Source organism: Bubalus bubalis, chromosome 22, assembly GCF_019923935.1.
Source record: "Bubalus bubalis isolate 160015118507 breed Murrah chromosome 22, NDDB_SH_1, whole genome shotgun sequence".
Taxonomy (NCBI): Eukaryota; Metazoa; Chordata; class Mammalia; order Artiodactyla; family Bovidae; genus Bubalus; species Bubalus bubalis.
Genome location: NC_059178.1, coordinates 40652059 through 40672813, shown reverse-complemented (window position 1 = coordinate 40672813; position 20755 = coordinate 40652059). Strand labels below are relative to the sequence as shown.

The following is a 20755-nucleotide window of genomic DNA, read 5'->3' as shown; positions in this document are numbered from 1 at the left end:
GATTACTTTTCTTTGTAAAAAACACATCATTTGCAATTGATAGTACTCGTTGTTTTCCTTTCCAATTCTTACACCTTTTATTTAATTCTTGTATTACTGCAAAATCTAAGGCTTCCAATAATACTGAGTAATACAAATAATTCAGGGCATCCTTATCTTGTGCAAAACACTTTCAACATTTCTCTGTTATGTTTGCCAGTTAACATGTGTGTGTTTAGCTATTTCTAAAATTTGTAAATTTCCATTCTGTAATAGTTTACTAAGTATTTTAAATCACAAATCAATGTTCATTTTAATGATAAATGAACATTTTTTTTTCCTGTATCTACTAAACTGATTATAGAGTTTTAATGACAGGGTTTTAATCACAGTTTCAGAAATATGTTATCATCTACTTTGTGAACTGGTTTTGTAATATTAAACTAAACCAAGTAGTAATGATGTGTTATACATACATATATACTGATATGTTATCAGTGGTCCCCACTTTTTTGGCACCAGAGACTGGTTTCATGGAAGATAATTTTTCCATGAAACTGGAGTGGGGGCAGTGTGGGTTTGGGATGATTCAAGTGCTTTACATTCACTGTGCATTTTATTTCTAATATTATTACATCAGCTCCACCTCTGATCATCAGGCATTAGGTCCTGGAAGTTGGGGACCCCTGTGTTTTTTTATATATGTTGATATGATATTAATAAATCCCAGATGGATTCAGTTTGCTGGTGGTGTGAGATTTTTGTATTAAGCTTCACCAGTGGGTTTGAATAATTTTCCATGTACTTCTTTTCTGATTTATTTTATCAAGTTATACTAGTTACATAAAACACCTTGAACTGGCATCCTCTTTTTCTGTATCCTGCTTACAAATTCTTAGGAGAGATCTGTTTTCCCTGCTTCACCCCATATCAAGGTTGAAACAGCCAGATTGCCTTTGGTGTGATAGAATTCATTTCTCATTCTAACCCAGAAGTACAGACAACAGAAGCCTAGCTTTATGCAGATATTTGCTATTTGTCTTCACACTCTAGGCAGAGCCCTAGCCTTGGCTCCTATCCTCCCATCTGTTTGTCTTTTAAGGTAGAAGATCCACATCCCCTAAGTTCAGCAGGAAACCCTACAAGTGAAAGCTGGCTTTAGTGTCTGGACTACTTACTTGTATGTACTTCGTTCTGAGAGCTGCAACATTTCTTACTTTAGTGCCAACTTGGTGATGCACTTAAAACTGTGTTTTGTATTTATCCAGAATTTAGCTTTATCAGTTGGAAAAGTTGTTCAGGATACCTCATCTACCATACAGCCCAACTGGAAGTTGTGTTTGTTATTTCAGGCAATTTTCCTTTCATATTTCTGTCATCACTTCACACTGCTTTCTCCAAGGGTCTAGGCTCCTGCTTCATAAAGGTTACAGGCTGTCTTTACACAAGAAAACACTTCCTGAATCAGTCATTTGTTACATACAGAAAACAATTTGCAGATATCCTATGTCTTTTTCAGGCAGTGTTCTCCTTCCTAAAGCTACTGTATCTTCTCATTGCCCAGGCAATTCATCTTTGAAAGGGGAGAGATGTAGGTCCAGCATTTGCTTACAAACAGAATAGATGCAATGACAAGCTCCCACTAAGCTCAACTTGGGGCCTTCCCAGGTGGCGCTAGTACTAAAGAACCCGCCTGCCAGTGCAGGAAACATAAGAGACTCGGGTTTAACCCCTGGGTTGGGAAGGTCCCCTGGAGGAGGGCATAGCAACCCACTCCAGTATTCTTGCCTGGAGAATCCCATGGACAGAAGAGCCTGACAGACCATGGGATCATAAACAGTCGGACACGACTGAAGCAACTTAGGATGCACGCATGCTCAACTTGACTAATAATAGTTTACCCTGCTGAAATCTAAATCTTAATGTTAAGTTGACACAGCCAGCCTCTGGTTCAAACTGCAATGGCAAGCAGAAATGCAACAAACCTAGGTCCTGCAGAATGAAGTTAGGTTTTTTCCTGATATCTAGGAACTAAAGCCAGAGCCCAGCGGTAGACAATTCTTTGACAACTGCATCATGAAAGACTACAACCATGAGCTTGCACTGCTCCCAATGTTCCACCTGTATTAGCCAACATTACAGTGCTTATTTTCATATACAATCAAGCATTTCAGGGGCAACGTGTATCTCCTCACCCCCTTTAACTCTGTGCTACAGGCTGAGAGATACAGCCTCAGTAAAGATGCAGACAGAGAGTAGATGACCTGCCCGCACCCTCGTGTCAGCCTTAGAGAGCAGGGACGAGTACAGGGCTTTTTATCCTACAGCCCCTGAGATAAGTGTCTATATGTTCTGCTCCTGTTTCGTGAAGAGAGCAGACAATAAACATCCTAACAACATGTTTCCTAACCCATCCTCACTAACAAGACAGTCTGCAAACAGTGCTTCCAAGCTTTAGAATGTGGTCTTCACATTTAGTTTAGAGCACTCTTCATGGGGCTTCTCAGGTGGCTCAGTGGTAAACAATCCGCCTGCCAATGCAGGAGATGTGGGTTCGATCCCTGGGTTGGGAAGATCCCTTGGAGAAGGAAATGGGAACCCATTCCAGTACTCTTGCCAGGAAAATCCCATGCATAGAGGAGCCTGGTGGGCTACAGTCCATGGGGTCATGAGAGTTGGACACGATCAGGAACTGAGCACGCTCACTTTTCAAAGGCATTTAAAAGGAAAACTCAGATGAAAATATTTTTATATTTATTTAAAAACAGAATTTTGCAACTTACCATAGTTTAACACAAAGGCACTGAAAATAATTTATAAATCCCAGAAAATTACCTGTCGTGTTTGATCCTGGCTAAGAGAGGCTCCAGCCACCCCACTGTGCACTCACAGTGCGCGTCTAAAAAGGTGATCACTTGGCCTTTAGACACAGCAGCGCCTTTTAACCTAGCTCTGATCAATCCAGAACGCTGCTCCATTCGAATGACGTGAACGGGTACTTTTAATTTTTTCACGTAACTCTCTAGAGGTCTTTTTAAAAAGTCTGAAAAGGAATAAAACAATAAGAAAATAACACGAAAAACCTGTGAGCTGGCACTGCCCAGGTGGAAAGCAACTTTGGATTGCAGTATTCATTCAACATGTATTTACTAAGCACTGTAGGTGAGGCTCCCTGACTCACAAACCCAGTTCACCCAGGAAGGCTTTTTATTTCCTGAGAGAATGTCCCAGAACTGCCTCTCCTTTGTTACGCGAGGAATTAGGGGAGAGCCTCTGGGGTCAGGCTCAGTCAAAGGCATGTTACCACATTTCTTGAAGGAGCTTTCTGTCAGGCTCAATTCTTTTTTTTTTAATCACGCTTAAGGAACAGGAACAGAAAGAAGGTGGTTTAAGAGAATTAAACCCAGACCGCAATAGAGGGAAGGAACGAATACACAATAGCTGTTAAGAGTTCAGAAAACTGTGGTTTCTTCAAAGACAGGAGTGAATTGTCTTACAGACTGTCACAGTCTCTGACCATGCAGTTCTTGCAGGAGGTGGGGAGTGAGGTCAAGCTAGAATGCTGGGCAGTAGCTGCAAGACCAAACAGAAACCTTAACAGACCGTTTGGTCCAAGTAAAAGCACTTTCAAGAGTGAACGGCACTGAAAAGAAAAAGAAAATCAGCAGCTATCCTGGAGAGTTCAGAGAGAGGCTGTGCCCTTAAGTCAAGGATTTCCTGCCTCCAGAGTACATAACTGACTTTAAACAGCAGACAAGGGGGACTTCCCTGGTGGTCCAGTGGCTGAGACTTTGGACTCCCAAGGCAGGGGGCTCAGGTTCAATCCCTGGTCAGGGAACTAGATCCCACAAGCTGCAACTAAGGATCCTGCATGCTGTAAGGAAGACTGAAGATCCCATGTGCAATGACTATAAGCCAGTGCAGCCAAATAAATAAATTTAAAAAAGAAAAAAGCAGAAAAGTCTCCACTTCCTCAAGGCAAAGAAAAGAAGTTGCAGATCAGGTTAGTTTCTGGTAGTTATGCCAGAGAAGCAATGGATGGTGGGCAAATGTCTTTCCAACTTGTCCCCATACAAGAATTATAAGGACAATCCCTCCAGGGAAGGAAAATCTTGACATGGAGCTACCAGGATGCCTATGACTACCTCTGACCCTTGGGATCTCCATAAGGGTGGTTGGGTATATTAAGGGGATAAATTCTAAATTTGGGAACCCAAAGGGCTTCCTACATATTGGAGAGGGAAAGACAAATAGGAGTGAAATAGTTCTTGCTTATTGGAAGTGGTAAGACCTGACTGATTCAATAATGGAATAATCAGGGCTATGAAAACAGAGAAAGAGAAAAAAGGCCTCCATGTCCACTATACCAGAACACCGATTGTTTCCATGTCTGCTAACACATTTTCTAAAATATCTGAGCTAAAAAGAGTATCTGAAAAATATGGGGAGAACTCCTACCTGATAACCATGATTTTATGAACCAGAAAGCTATAATTTGATTCTGAGTAAAAAGGTGACGGTGATGCCAATCCCAATGAAAAGCACCATTTTACCCTTTTATGTCTGTTTAGTATAATGCCAGGCTCTTTACAGACTTTATTTCATTTAATCCTCATAATGACCCTGTGAGATGTTATTAAACCTATTTTAGACATGAAATTCTAAGACTCAGAATATTAAATGAACTGATCAAGATGACACAGTTTATTAAGGAGTAGATCCAACAGTCCAATCAGGTCTGCCTGACTTCAAAGCCCATCTTTTCACCCACAGCAAGAAATCCTACACGGAAACAACCAAGGGAAAAATTCAGGACTGTGGAATTGCTTGACCTGATACACATTTAAATTGCTTTATGTTCAGAGTTTGATGAATCTCATGTGATGAGTTATGAGTTATATTCTAGTACCTTAGACCAGTCAAGTGCAACTGTATTACAACGCATCTCCCAGTAAGTCTTCCTTCCAGAATTAGTTTGAAGTGCGTCTTAAAAATCAAAGCAATCTAATCCCTGAGTCCTGTTATCTTTGAAAGTTATGATACTCTGTCCTGTAAAATGAAAAATGCATGGTCTGGTAGCTCAAAAAAGTTGCTATTCAACAACTTTTCTTGGCATTTTATTTGCCATCTTTGTGGCTCTCATGCAATATGGCTACAAACTAGGTGTCTTCCTAAGAGATGACAGAGAATTATGTGCTCAGGACTAGGTGGGGGATTAGGAACTATTTATTCAAAACTCATTTTATGAAGATGAAGCCATGGGGGTTAATTGATTATGATTAGAAGATACAACGTCATCTAAAAATAAGGGAGAATCTTGTTTATTAGATATCTTTACAGCTATTAGTCTATAAATGGATCCCAAGGATCTCTACCTCAGGCAGTGAGAGGCTGGCAGAGTAAAAGTCAGGGAAAATCTCACTGCTGCCGGCAACAACTGAGAAATCTTAGAACTCGAAAGAGCAAGGAATTTAGAGTGTAATATTAATAAACCTGACTCCTAATCCCTACTTAAATAAGAACCTGTTTCCTTTTGCGTAAAATAAGAAAAACAATAGTCATGTCAGATTAAGAACATTGTATCAATTCTAAGTCTTAAGATACCCTTCTGAGATGACAACTGCATAACTTTGAACATGAACTAGGGATTCATCCAGATTCTGTCCTTATTACAGACCCTGTAACAGTAAAGTTATGACAGACACGAAGTACACAGCAGCTAAGAGGTCAACCCCTAGGTTTATGGTTAAGTCTCATTTTGCTTTAACAATAAAATAGGGATAATTATAGCACCTACTTCATACTTAATAAATGGAGCTACTGATGTCTCAGCAGGTTAACTGTGAAATCCAGTACTCTGAGGCCATGAACAGACTACACATGCTACACAAGCTAGTTAGGAACTCTATGCAGACAAGGAGGAAAACACAAGGATTAACTGATTGGGGATTACTCTTTCCTTCATTCACTGAATATATTCTGGACTGCTTACTATGTAACAGGCACTGTGGACCCTGGGGAGAAAATGGTGAACAAACAGTCCTTCCTGATGGAGTTATAGTGCCTGCCTGGGGGGTTGGGGGTGGGGGTGGGTGTAAAATGGTAAAGCTCTGGGGGGTGCTGTGGAGTACAGAGTGGTCTGAGAGGTGTTCAGTGGGACATGACCTGGTCTTGGGAGGTCAAGGAAGGCCTCTCTAAATGTAACTTGACTCTGATGAAACATCTGAGCTGAACTGTGGGGATAGGGTGGGCAGGGAATTACAAGATGAGACTGGAGATGCAGGCAAAGACCAGGTCATGCAGGCCTTAGAGGAAAGCTGTTTGCTTGTTTTTAACTAAAGTATAGTTGCAGGCTTCAGATAAATGATTTGTTTTTAAGTATAGTTCATTTACAATGTTTTCAGGTGTACAGCAATGTGATTCAGTTACATACAGGTTTTTTTCAGATTTTTTTCAATTGTAGGTTACTATAGGAAACTGATATAGTTCCCTGTGAGGTCTTTGTTTCGAGGAAAGGTTTTCATCAGAGAAGTGATGTGGTCTGGTCTGAATGTTTAAAAGCTTCCTTCAGGAAGACAGTGTTTATGGGGAGACTCGTCTATTTCATCAGCCGGGTGAGAAATAATGGTGCCTTGGCTGGGCCTCATGAGTAGGAAGGGGCAGGCTTAGAGAGCTGGCTCTGGTTCCTGGGCCCATAGTTACCACCTAAACAAGAAGGTCAGACCATTCTCAGTCTGGGCAGCAAGACTGCAGCTATGACCACAATAGCACAACGCCCAGTGGTTCCCAAATATCCAAAGTGGTGATCAGAACACCTGAGGCTTTCCAGGCAAGAAGATACAGAAGAACCAAGTTCTTTGTGAGAGCTGTGCGGTGACACTTGGAGACCTGCTTAGTGACTAAGAGCCCGACGGAGCAGGGAGGCAGACACCTGCCCACACGTTTCCAATTACAGGTTTACACGGGCCATGGTGATTCAGAAGGGCCTACATGAGGGAGGAAAAAATAACTGGGATACGTGACTTTCTTTGCCACTTCATGTTGTGGACACATGGATCTTTCTGATCAGGCCTCATCTCACAAAAACTTACTATTTCACACAGCCTTCTCAGGCCTGCAACAAAATGATGGCGAAAACAGGGGGAAATATAAAAACAAATCATTTCATCTGAGGAAAAATATCTTTCCTTGAGGAACATTTAGTTTCACAAGCTTCAACATATAAGTCAGTCACTCAGAGGACAGAGGCATTTTTATATATCGCTGCTAAACTAACTTTGGCTAATTTTCTAAGAGGGATTAATTAATTCCTGGCTAACAATTATTCAGGTGAAATTTATATGCTACTGTCAACAGTAATTATTTAAGTGTGGTATTCTTAGTTTATAACAGCTCTCATCCATTTTGACATTAATTATAGTAGATATTATTATTATATGTTTTATGCAATTATAAACTATCTCCTTGATTAGAATAAGGAAGTAAGCTACAAGGCCCTTGAGACAGCAAGGCTGTAACTTATTTATTTTTACTTCTACAATCTGGCAAAGGAAGAAGATTTAAATTGTTATCAATGTGCAAATTAATCCCAATAGTTAAGATAGGAAGTAATTAAATTTCATCATACTTAAATATATATGTTTAGTGTGGGCACAGGAAGGAGAAGGTATAATACTTGACTAAACTATCTTAGCATATGCAATGAGAGATTAGGCAAGAAAGGTGAAGATAACAACAAAAAAAGGTTGAAAAGATGAGTCATGAAGTTTCAAGCTGCTTAAGGAAGGAAGAGCCATTTTCTGTAGTTCCCTCCAAATTTTTCTCATGTGAGTATAGGAATATTGGGGAAAGCACATGACACCAATGATCCTAAACAGCTGTGCTGTGAAAAACAAAAAGGCCCGTGAAAAATTCTGAGATTCGTGGAAGAATGTCTGGGCCAGAGCCATTGCAGAGACTCATCATGAGATCAGAGACATACTATACACCACCTTCCCACAAGTCCCTTCATCACCCTTTTGTGCACCCTTTTATGGACCACGCCCGACCTTGGGAATAGAGAACATGGGAAGACCTAGAAAGAACCTGGAGAACTTGGACTCGCCCAGCTGAGGCTCTGCTCTGCTGGCAGGGACGATTCCCACTGTCCATGCACTAAATCTCTCTTCATGGCTCTAAATCAGAGCCAGTCTTTCTCCACCGACTCCAGGCTGAGCTCCCCACAGAGAAAATCCTGACAAAACTGTGTTGTTTTTTTTTTCTCCCCCACTGTTTTGCATAAATTTTTACACAGTTATCTCTTTTTAAAACAAGATTAAGATGTGATAAAACTAAATGCTAATTAAAGTAATATTTTAAGTTTCACAAGGGTATAAATTGTTTGCATATGTGAATGAGTCCAAATGTCATAAATAACTTTTAGGATAAATTAGAAGCTTGTATAAAATTATTAGGCTAAACTGATAGTAACTATCACTGACGGCAGCTAGTTTTATAAGCACTAATGACAAAACATGTAGATTATTGGCATTAAAATGTAAAATTTACCTCTTTCACTGGCATCATCTACTAGAACAATTTCTTCTAGCATGTGCCTTGGTGAGCGATTAATGACGCTATGGACAGTTCGCAGAAGTGTGCTCCAAGCCTCATTGTGGAAAACAATCACCACACTGGTTGTAGGAAGGTTATCTGGATACACCTTTGTTTTACACCTGGAAACAAAGCAAATGCCTTTGTAAAACTGTTAAGACAGCAAAATCCAGTAACCTGGACTAGGAGGGGTGACAGAGGAATAAAGGCAGTTGGCTCTAGTGATGCAACTCTCAGTAACTTCTCATTTATTTAGGTTTTGGTTAATGTTGCATTTAATAAAACAGTACCTAAAGTTATATATGCTTAGACTAAAACCATTTTAAAGATGTTAATCCTATTCTTAAAATCAGGCACCTCTCCTGATATGTCTTCTGTTGATTCCTTTTAATGGAGAATGTACTAAGGCCATATCACTAATCCCAAAGAGAACAGGTCTCAAGAACCCCATTAGACAAAAAGTCAGAACCGCTACAGGCTTAGTTATTATCGTTGAATAATCTAAGCAAAAGATTCCCTTCCACAAAGGAAGTGAACTAATATTTACTGAGTATCTACTAAGTACCAGGCACTGAAGCTTCCTAATAGCTTTGTGAGGTACTTGGAGCCACAATTCACAGATGAGAAGCCAAGGATGGACCCAGGGAGGGAGTGGCAGGACCTGACTGTGAGTTTCACAATCTTGATGCTGCCGTTCCACAACGCAATTTCAGCACACATCTTGTTCAGTATAGACTGTGTCTAGAAATGTAGTCACTGGAAAAGACCAAACACACCCAAAATATCTGCACACAGAATCAATAAACTAGTTCTACATGGTCTCATCTTTCAGTCTTGTGAGCTAGATGAAACCATTGGAAACAGACTACCCGAGGGCGACAGCAGCACTGAGCAGCCGGACATCAAGGTCTGCGCCTCAGGACATTCTGATATTGCTTCATTGATTCGTATTCAGTCATAAGTCATCTTGTTTCACAAACTAATCCTACTGATGACTATGAGTTTTGGGAAACAGAATACAGCCATGGTGACTACAAAGCAAGCTTACAGAAACAACAAAAAGAACAAAATCCAGTGAGACTCAGAGGATGATTAGGTAAATGTGGCACGTACAAACAGTAGCTAGCTGGGAAGCCAACTGGGTGCACAACCGGGAAGCCAATAGGAAGATGATGGAAAACTCGGAGGTGCCGGCTCTGCAGAAGAGGAGTGGTAAGTCAGATTTTATTACTAGGACGACAGGTTAAGGAATTAAATTCTGAAGTTGTATGGAAAGGAAGTATGGCTACGGAACACTGGAAATAAAGAAGACTAAAATGGAAATAATTCACAGCAGGATGGAAGAATGAGAAAGCATAGTGAGTATCAGGACCCAGAACAGATGACAAAAAGGATAACAATTTCCTAAATCAAACAACTGAATTTAATCATTCAGAGAAATACAAAGTCACAAACATTCTCCCAGGACTTCCCTGGTGTTACAGTGGGTAAGAAGCCACCTGCCAATGCAGGGGACATGGGTCCCATCCCTGGTCTGGGAAGATTCCACATGCTGCAGAGCAACTAAGCCCATGTGCCACAACTACTGAGCACACGGTCTAGGGCCCGTGACCACGACTACTGAGCCTGCGTGCTGCAGCTACTGAAGTCTGTGTGCCCAGAGCCTGTGCTCTGCAACAAGAGGGCCCACCGCTGTGAGAAGTCTGCACACAGCAATGAAGAGTAGCCCCGCTCATCACAACTAGAGAAAGCCCTCAGGCAGCAGTGAAGACCCCATGCATAATAAGTAATAAGTGCATAGTAAGGAAGTAATAAGACAATAAAATAATAAATAAAGTTATTAGAAAACCCCACACGATTTCATAAAAAAAAAAACAAAAACAGAAAACAGAGAAAATATGGGAAAATCTTTATAAATGATCACAAACATGTAAACACACACACACATACTCCCCTCTACCTGGGAAAGCCATAGAGTACTTAAGGAGAACCAGCGAGGCTTTCAGCATTCCAGCTAAGCTTCTCCCCTGAAGGGGCCACCTGTCCTTGTGGGGCTGGAAGGATGGTAACCCTTTGAGGGAAGGCGACACCGAGCTAAGGATGAGCACAGGCTGTGTTATGAAGCCGTTTTCTTCCACTGTGTCCCAACTGAGCACATCCTTGGGGATGAAAACTCGCAAGTGGAAGGCTATGTTGCTTTAAAAACAAAACAGAAAGACCACACACAGACTTAACAACAGGGTGTGGGTTAGGAAGAGAGGGAAAAGAAGAGTCTTAACTTTTTACTGACATATATAAACAAGTTGACAACTGTAAGTATACAGTTCAATGAGTTTCTACAAAGTGAATGCATCAAGGAGTCAGCACCCAGAAGAAGAAACAGACCATTACCAACCCCACGGGGGCTCCCACTGCACCCGTTCCCAAGGTGACCACTCCTGTGGACCGCTAGCATTACAGATGAATTTTGTCTTTTTAACAACTTTATTTAAAAGGAATAATACAGAGCAGTGGTTCTCAGGGCTTCCCAGGTGGGCCAGTGGTAAAGACCACGCCTGCCAATGCAGGAGATGCAAGAGATGTGTGTTGGATCCCTGGGTCGGGAAGATTCCCTGGAGGGCACGGCAACCCACGCCAGTCTTCTTGCCTGGAGAATCTCATGGACAGAGGAGCCTGGGGGGTAAGAGTTCATGGGGTTGCAAAGGGTTGGGCATGTCTGAAGTGGCTTAGTACACACACAAGACATGGGAGCAACCTAAATGTCTATCAATAGATGAATGGATAAAGAATATATATAATGGAATATTATTCAGCCATAAAAAGAGTGAAATAATACCATGTGCACCAACATGGATGGACCCAGAGATTATCATTGAGTGCTAAGTTGCTTCAGTCATATCTGACTCTTTGCGACCCTATGTACTGTAGCCCGCCCGGATCCTCTGTCCACCAGATTCTCCAGGCAAGAATACTGGAGTGGGTTGCCATGCCTTCCTCCAGGGAATCTTCCGACCCAGGGATAGAACCAGTGTCTCTTGTCTCCTGCATTAGGAGGCAGGTCTTTACCACTAGCGCCACCTAGGAAGTCAAGAGATTATCATACTAAATGAAATACAACATAAAGAGAAAAACAAATACCATATGATATCACTTTTAAGTGGAATCTAAAATATGATACAGATGAACATATCTACAAAATAAAAACAGACTCACAGACTCACAAAATAAACCAAACAAATACCAAAGAAGAAAGGGGGTGAGAGAGGGGTAAATCAGAAGTTTGGGATTAGCATATACAAACTACTATATATAAAACAAATAAACAACAAGGTCCCACTGTATAGCACAGGGAACTATTTCAATGTCTTCTAATAATCCATAATGAAAAAGAATATATATTTATATAAAACTGAATCACTTTGCTATACAACTGAAACTAACACAACATTGTAAATCAACTATTCTTCAATAAAATAAAATTTAAAAAGAGCCATTTTCATATGGGTCTATTTCTGAGCTATCTTATCCCATTAATCCATACATCTATCTTTTTGCCAACATCATAAGTCAATTACTGCAGCTTTATAGAAAGGCTTTGAATTGGGTAATGTATTTCCTCCAAATTTATTCATCATTTTCAAATTTATTTTAGTTATTCTATTTCTTTTGCCTTTTCAAATAGAAATGTAAATCCCTTGCTAGGATTCTGAATGGAATTTCACCGAACATCTACTGAGGAGAACTGACATCTTTTTGTGAGGGGCTACTATGCATCTGTTTTTAAAGAACATTTTTATTTTTAATTGGAGGATGACTGTTTCACAATGTTGTGTTGCTTTCTGCCATACAACAGTGTGAATCAGCCGTAAGTATACATATGTCCCTTCCCTCTTGAACCTCCCTCCTACCCCCCACCCCATCCCACCTCTAGGCTGTCACAGAGCAATGGGTGAGCTTTCTGTGTTATACAGCAACTTCCCACTAGCTATCTATTTCACATAGGGTAATGTGTATGTTTCAATGATACTCTCTCAATTTCATCCCTTCTTCCCCTGCTGGGTCCACAAGTCTCTATGTCTGTGTCCTACGTGTCTATGTATGTGTCTATGTATTCCTGTCCTGCAAATTAGTTCATTAGTACCATTTTTCTAGATTGCATATATATATATGCATTATTATATGATATTTTCCAAGTCTATGCCCCAACCAGTAATGCTGAAGAAGCTGAAGTTGAACAGTTCTATGCAGACCTACAAGAACTTTTAGAACTAACACCCAAAAAAGATGTCCTTTTCATTATAGGGGACTGGAATGCAAAAGTAGGAAGTCAAGAAACACCTGGAGTAACAGGCAAATTTGGCCTTGGAATATGGAATGAAGCAGGGCAAAGACTAATAGAGTTTTGCCAAGAAAATGCACTGGTCATAACAAACACCCTCTTCCAACAACACAAGAGAAGACTCTACACATGGACATCACCAGATGGTCAACACCGAAATCAGATTGATTATATTCTTTGCAGCCAAAGATGGAGAAGCTCTATACAGTCAGCAAAAAAAAGACCAGGAGCTGACTGTGGCTCAGACCATGAACTCCTTATTGCCAAATTCAGACTTAAATTGAAGAAAGTAGGGAAAACCACTAGACCATTCAGGTATGACCTAAATCAAATCCCTTATGATTATACAGTGGAAGTGAGAAATAGATTTAAGGGCCTAGATCTGATAGATAAAGTGCCTGATGAGCCATGGAATGAGGTTCGTGACATTATACAGGAGACAGGGATCAAGACCATCCCCGTGGAAAAGAAATGCAAAAAAGCAAAATGGCTGTCTGGGGAGGCCTTACAAATAGCTGTGAAAAGAAGAGAAGCAAAAAGCAAAGGAGAAAAGACATAAACATCTGAATGCAGAGTTCCAAAGAATGGCAAGGAGAGATAAGAAAGCCTTCTTCAGCGATCAATGCAAAGAAATAGAGGAAAACAACAGAATGGGAAAGACTAGAGATCTCTTCAAGAAAATCAGAGATACCAAAGGAACATTTCATGCAAAGATGGGCTCGATAAAGGACAGAAATGGTATGGATCTAACAGAAGTAGAAGATACTAAGAAGAGATGGCAAGAATACACAGAAGAACTGTACAAAAAAGATCTTCACAACCCAGATAATCACGATGGTGTGATCACTCACCTAGAGCCAGACATCCTGGAATGTGAAGTCAAGTGGGCCTTAGAAAGCATTACTACGAACAAAGCTAGTGGAGGCGAAAGAATTCCAGTTGAGCTATTCCAAATCCTGAAAGATGATGCTGTAAAAGTGCTGCACTCAATATGCCAGCAAATTAGGAAAACTCAGCAGTGGCCACAGGACTGGAAAAGGTCAGTTTTCATTCCAATCCCAAAGAAAGGCAAGGCCAAAGAATGCTCAAACTACCACACAATTGCACTCATCTCACACGCTAGCAAAGTAATGCTTAAAATTCTCCAAGCCAGGCTTCAGCAATATGTGAACCGTGAACTTCCTGATGTTCAAGCTGGTTTTAGAAAAGGCAGAGGAACCAGAGATCAAATTGCCAACATCCGCTGGATCATGGAAAAAGCAAGAGAGTTCCAGAAAAACATCTATTTCTGTTTTATTGACTATGCCAAAGCCTTTGACTGTGTGGATCACAATAAACTGTGGAAAATTCTGAAAGAGATGGGAATACCAGACCACCTGATCTGCCTCTTGAGAAATTTGTATGCAGGTCAGGAAGCAACAGTTAGAACTGGACATGGAACAACAGACTGTTTCCAAATAGGAAAAGGAGTACGTCAAGGCTGTATATTGTCACCCTCCTTATTTAACTTATATGCAGAGTACATCATGAGAAACGCTGGACTGGAAGAAACACAAGCTGGAATCAAGACTGCCGGGAGAAATATCAATAACCTCAGATATGCAGATGACACCACCCTTATGGCAGAAAGTGAAGAGGAACTAAAAAGCCTCTTGATGAAAGTGAAAGAGAGTGAAAAAGTTGGCTTAAAGCTCAACATTCAGAAAACGAAGATCATGGCATCCGGTCCCATCACTTCATGGGAAATAGATGGGGAAACAATGGAAACAGTGTCAGACTTTATTTTTTGGGGCTCCAAAATCACTGCAGATGGTGGCTGCAGCCATGAAATTAAAAGACGCTTACTCCTTGGAAGGAAAGTTATGACCAACCTAGATAGCATATTCAAAACCAGAGACATTACTTTGCTGACAAAGGTCCGTCTAGTTAATGCTATGGTTTTACCTGTGGTCATGTATGGATGTGAGAGCTGGACTGTGAAGAAGGCTGAGTACCGAAGAATTGATGCTTTTGAACTGTGGTGTTGGAGAAGACTCTTGAGAGTCCCTTGGACTGCAAGGAGATCCAACCAGTCCATTCTAAAGGAGATCAGCCCTGGGATTTCTTTGGAAGGAATGATGCTAAAGCTGAAACTCCAGTACTTTGGCCACCTCATATGAAGAGTTGACTCACTGGAAAAGACTCTGATGCTGGGAGGGATTGGGGGCAGGAGGAGAAAGGGACGACAGAGGATGAGATGGCTGGATGGCATCACTGACTTGATGGACGTGAGTCTGAGTGAACTCCGGGAGTTGGTAATGGACAGGGAAGCCTGGCGTGCTGCGATTCATGGGGTCACAGAGTCGGACACAACTGAGCGACTGATCTGATCTGATGATATTTTTCATGCTGCCTTACTTCACTCTGTGTAACAGGCTGCAGGTTCATCTACCTTACTAGAACTAACTCAGATTTACTCCTCTTTATGCCTGAGTAATAGTCCATTGTACATATGTACCACAACTTTCATCCATTCATCTATCAATGGACATCTATGCTTCCATGTCAGGACATTGCCTCCATATCCTGACTATTGTAAAAAGTGCTTCAGTGAACACTGGGTACATGTGTCCTTTTGAATTATGGTTTTCTCAGGGTATGTGCCAAGTAGTGGGACAGCTGGGCCATACGGTAATTTTATTCCTAGTTTTTTAAGGAATCCCTGTACTGGAGAACTGACATCTTTTTTGTTGAGTCTTCCAACATAGCTAGAGAATGAGGCTTTAGTTTCCTCTCTCTGCTGCATATTTCCCAAGACTGTATCTATGTTTCAGGTCAAACTGTGGGAGACAGAAAAAGAAAAGCAATGGGAATTCTACACATGCTCTGGAGACCAGAGTTCTTCTAGTTAAAGAGAGGATTTCCCTTCCTCAGATGTTTAGTTGCTTCCCTGGCCACTGCTCTCAGGGCTGTGTGCCTTGACAATATTGCCTAGGGGCTGAGAGTATAGGGAAAATTGGGGAAAAAAAAAAAGTTAAAAAAAGCGAACCTTAAGAGACCCTCTTTTTGTATCTCAGACCAGAGAGGGCTACTTCTGGGGCTCTCTTCCTGAACCCACAGTGCACTTCTGAGTTTTGGACTAGTACAATTTTGAGAAGAAGTAGAGAGCAGGCATCCTTTGTTGCTTCTGACATTAGCAGGGAGGAGTCCAGTCTTGTTCCATAAAGTGTGATGTGACATTAGAAGCACAATCCATAAAAGAGACAACCAATAAATATGATTTCATTAAAATTAAATTTTTCTGTGCCAATGAGCACATTCTGTACCTAAAGGTACCATTAAGCCATTAAGGAAATGGAAAGCATAAGCCACAAATTAAGAAAATATTTCGAAATCACATGTCTGATATTTATAATTTGTCCAGAATATATAAAGAGTTCTTGCAACTCAGCAACAGGAAATCAAATAATCTAACTTACAATGGGCAACATATTTGAAAAGACATTTCATTAAAGATATAAAAATGGCTGATAAGTACATAAAAAGAACCCCAATATCATTAGAGAAACCCCAATTAAAATTACAGTGAGGTACCACTTCACACCCAGTAAAGTGACTATAGTAAAAAAGAAGCATTGAAAAGGATGTGGAGAAACTAGGACCCTCATACACTGCTGGTGGAAGTGTAAATGGTGCAGCTGCTCTGGAAAATAGCTTGCCAATGTCTTAAATAAAGAGTATTATAAGACGCTGCAATTGGGAATTTGCCCAAGAAAAACAAAAACATATATCCACACAAACTCCTATATACAAATGTTCTTAGTAACATTACTCATAACAGCTAAAAAAGGGGAACAATTCAAATGTCCATCAACTGGCGACAGAAGTAACATCCACACAGCTGAATAACACTGGGCAATAAAAAGGAACAAAGGGGACATGCCACAATTGGGAGAATCCCAGAAACATTATCCTCAAAGGACTCAGATAACAAGGACTTCATATTATGTGATTCCGTTTATATGAAATGGCCAGATAAGGCAAGTCTACATAAATAGAGCACATTAGTGATAACTTTAACCTGGGGCTGAGAGTGGGAATGGAGAGTGACTACAAACGCACACCAGAGACTTTTTCGGGGTGAATAAAAATTTTCCAAATGAGTGCAATTGTGTGCTCATTTCACATGCTAGCAAGGTAATGCTCAAAATCCTTCAAGATAGGTTTCAACAGCAGGTAAATCTAGAACTTCCAGATGTACAAGCTGGATTTAGAAAAGCCAGAGGAACCAGAACTCAAACTGCCAACATCCCATGGATCATAAAAAAAAGCATGGAATTCCAGAAAAACATCTACTTCTGCTTCAGTGACTATGCTAAAGCCTTTGTGTGGATCACAACAAACTGTGGAGAATTCTTAAAGAGACAGGAATAGCAGACCACCCTACCTGCCTCCTGAGAAAACTGTACATAGGTCAGGAAGCAACAGTTAGAACTGGACATGGAACAACAGACTGGTTCCAAATTGGGAAAGGAGTACGTCAAGGCTGTATGTTGTCACCCTGCTTATTTAACTTATATGCAGAGTACATCATGCAAAATGCTGGCTGGAGGAAGCTCAAACTGGAATCAAGGTTGTCAGGAGAAATATCAATAACCTCAGATATGCAGATGACACCACCCTAATAATAGAAAGTGAAGAGGAACTAAAGAGCCTCTTGATGAAGGTCAAAGAGGAGAGTGAAAAAGGTAGCTTAAAACTCAACATTCAAAACACTAAGATCACGGCATCTGGTCCCATCACTTCATGGCAAATAGATGGGGAAACAATGGAAACAGTGGCAGACTATTTTCATGGGCTCCAAAATTACTGTGGATGATAACTGTAGCCACGAAATTAAAAGAGTTTGCTCCGTGGAAGAAAGGCTATGACAAACCTAGACAGCGTATTAAAAAGCAGAGACATCACTTTGCCAACAATGGTCTGTATAGTCAAAGCTATGCCTTTTCCATATGGCTCACATCCATGTATGGATGTGAGAGCTGGCCCATAAAGAAGGCTGAGTGCCAAAGAACTGATGCTTTCAAACTGTGGTGCTGGAGAAGATTCTTTAGAGTCCCTTGGACAGCAAGGAGATCAAACTAGTCAATCCTAAAGGAAATCAGTCTTGAATATTCATTGGAAAGACTGATGCTGAAGCTGAAGCTCCAATACTTTGGCCACCTGATACGAAGAGTCAACTCATTTAGAAGACCCTGATGCTGGTAAAGATTGAAGGCAGGAAGAGAAGGGGGTGGCAGAGAATGAGATGGTTGGATGGCATCATGGACTCAATGGACATGAGTTTAAGCAAACCCAGGAGATAGTGAAGGACAGGGAAACCAGGTATGCAGCAGTTCATGGGGTCGCAAAGAGTCAGACATGACTGAGCAACTGAACAACAAACTTTCTAAGAGTGGTGATACCAGCTTAACTCTGCAAGTTTACTACAGTTATTAATAAATACTTAAAATCACTGCATCATACACTTTAAATGGGTATATTTTCCGGTTCCAGGAAAGATGGAATAAGTGCATGCCACTCTGTTACTCCCAGTGGGTGAAACCATAACTCCTGGACAGAATGCATGGAGCAGCTGTTTGACAGGACACTGAAATGTGAATGGTAGCAGGTCAACTGGCAAAGGAGATGGTAATTTGAAGTTCCATCCAACCAGTGGTGAGTTTTCCATTTTTCTCCTTCTGGTATTAGCCAGGCTGCACTCAAAGGCAACTCCAGAACTGGAAGTGTGCACTAGAATCACAAAGAAAGAGCCCTAAGAGAAGCTCTTTCTGGTCTGAGAGTTACCCCATCTGTAAACTGGGCATACTACCCACCAGGGTAGTAATGTGTATAGCCCCTGTTATATAATAAACACTCAATAAGTAGTATTATTGTTAGTTCTTAATCATCTGAGACTAATTATATAGGGTGGAATTGCCAAATTAGATGCCTTGAAATTGTTAATCTTCTTCCCTAAGATTACACATTACAAAGGTTTTCTTTTGAGTGTTACTTCTATTGAATTCTTCTTGACACTGGAACAATGTTCTTCTTTGCTACAGTTGCCTTCAAAAATGTGTCCCTGGAGATCCTATAAGGTGGTGAAGGTTCTGCTGCAAGGTGACCTGACACTCCAGCTATACGAGGAGTTAAGCCTCGTAAGACAACCAAGGCTTTTCTGGATTCAGATAAGGGGGCGAAAAGGCTGCTCTCTAGGCGATGCCCCACACTACTCTTCCACCTCTGGGGAACTGGTCTGAAAAGCACCTGTTGGCCAGCTTTGTCCAGCTCAATGGAGGGGTACTTAAACTATCAGTGTGAGAGTTTTCATTTAACAGGGCTTTGTGAATACACTTCAGAAGCCAGACAGTGAAGAGTAAAAAAGAGTGAAGATGGAAAAGCATGCTTCGAGTCGCCTTTGCCTGAGAATTGCACTGGGATGGAGAGCTCATTCTCTGGACAGAGGCCTTCTCTGCATCCTAGACCAGCGAGTATTCAAAGCAGTAGAGTCTTCCAACAACCCCTGTTAAGTGTCCTGACTGTACAGATAAGGAACCTGAGTTATGGAAAGGTCAAGGAACTTGTCCAAAGCCAAAAAGCCAGTAAACAGCAGACCCAGACTTTGACGGTATCAAGATATTTATGAGAAATTCATCTAGATAAAATTCCAAAAGTGAGAAAAACTAACAGTGTAGATTAAGAAGTTCCTAGTATATACACAGGAGCAGTTCCAGAAGAATAGACTGGAGGGCACAGTGACACCACAAAATTTGAGATTACAACTAGAAATGTCCTAAAAGTGAAAAATAACATGACTGTTTGGATCAAAAGGACACTATATACACTGAGCACACAGGTAAATTTACACCTTGACAGGCTACAACGGGCCCAGATCTCACCATTAAAGGAATAAAATAAAACATGCAGCTTCCAAACCAAGTGACAGAAAAACATGAATACTGAAAATTTTACCAGTTGAAAATGTAGCAATTAGTATTGCAGGGAAGAAAAAAATAAAGATGGTAAACAAAATATGATTTATTAGATTGAACTTTTTATAAAGCTATCATTTCTGTAAGTCAAAAATGAATATCAATTTTATTTGGTTCAGCCTTAAAGAAGTCTAAATATATCAATAGTCATAATAAATGCACATGCATCAAACTCAACTATTAAAAACAAAGATTATTCGAGTGATTTAAAAATACAAAATTCAGCCATTTAATAGAGGTATACCTAAAACAAAAATCATACAGATGGCTATAAATAAAAAAGGAAAAAAAGAAAAAAGACGCATCAGGAAAATGTTAAACTAAAAGTGACATAACAATATCAAAATCAGGAGGAAGAAAGTCAATAAAGATACAGTGAATGCTGAGTTTAAAAAATACATGTGCATACGCACACACACATACACATGGTAAATTGTCTTAAATGCATCCAATGCAGCAACCTTGAAAAATAAACTAACAGAATGATATAGAAAGAAAGAAAAGAAAGTGAACTCGCTCAGTCGTATCTGACTCTTTGTGACTCCATGGACTGTAGCCTACCACGCTCCTCTGTCCATGGGATCTTCCAGGCAAGAGTACTGGAGTGGATTGCCATTTCCTTCTCCAGAAGATCTTCCCAACCCAGGGATCAAACCTGGGTCTCCTGCATTGTAGGCAGACGCTTTACCATCTGAGCCACCAGGGAAACTGTCAAATCCACAATCACAGTGGAAGTTTTTAATACAACTTAAAAAAATTGCACTTTCTAGATCACAAAGGATGTTTCAACACATTTCAAAAAGATCATCTTTATGTACAGATCATTAATCTA

General features: G+C 40.6%; 1 protein-coding gene and 1 non-coding gene across 2 annotated transcripts in view; both read right to left on the bottom strand.

Annotated features, from left to right (window-relative positions):
- Positions 1-20755, bottom strand: part of GALNT1 (polypeptide N-acetylgalactosaminyltransferase 1) — an 80909-nt gene that overhangs the window by 24553 nt on the left and 35601 nt on the right. The window contains exons 4-5 of the mRNA XM_006042067.3: positions 8527-8693; positions 2815-3022 (exon numbers count right to left, since the gene is read on the bottom strand). Coding sequence (XP_006042129.1) covers positions 2815-3022; positions 8527-8693 — 375 coding nt within the window. The remainder of the gene's footprint in view (positions 1-2814; positions 3023-8526; positions 8694-20755) is intronic.
- Positions 20558-20629, bottom strand: TRNAC-ACA. The gene has a single exon. It is a non-coding gene; the product is annotated as a tRNA-Cys (tRNA).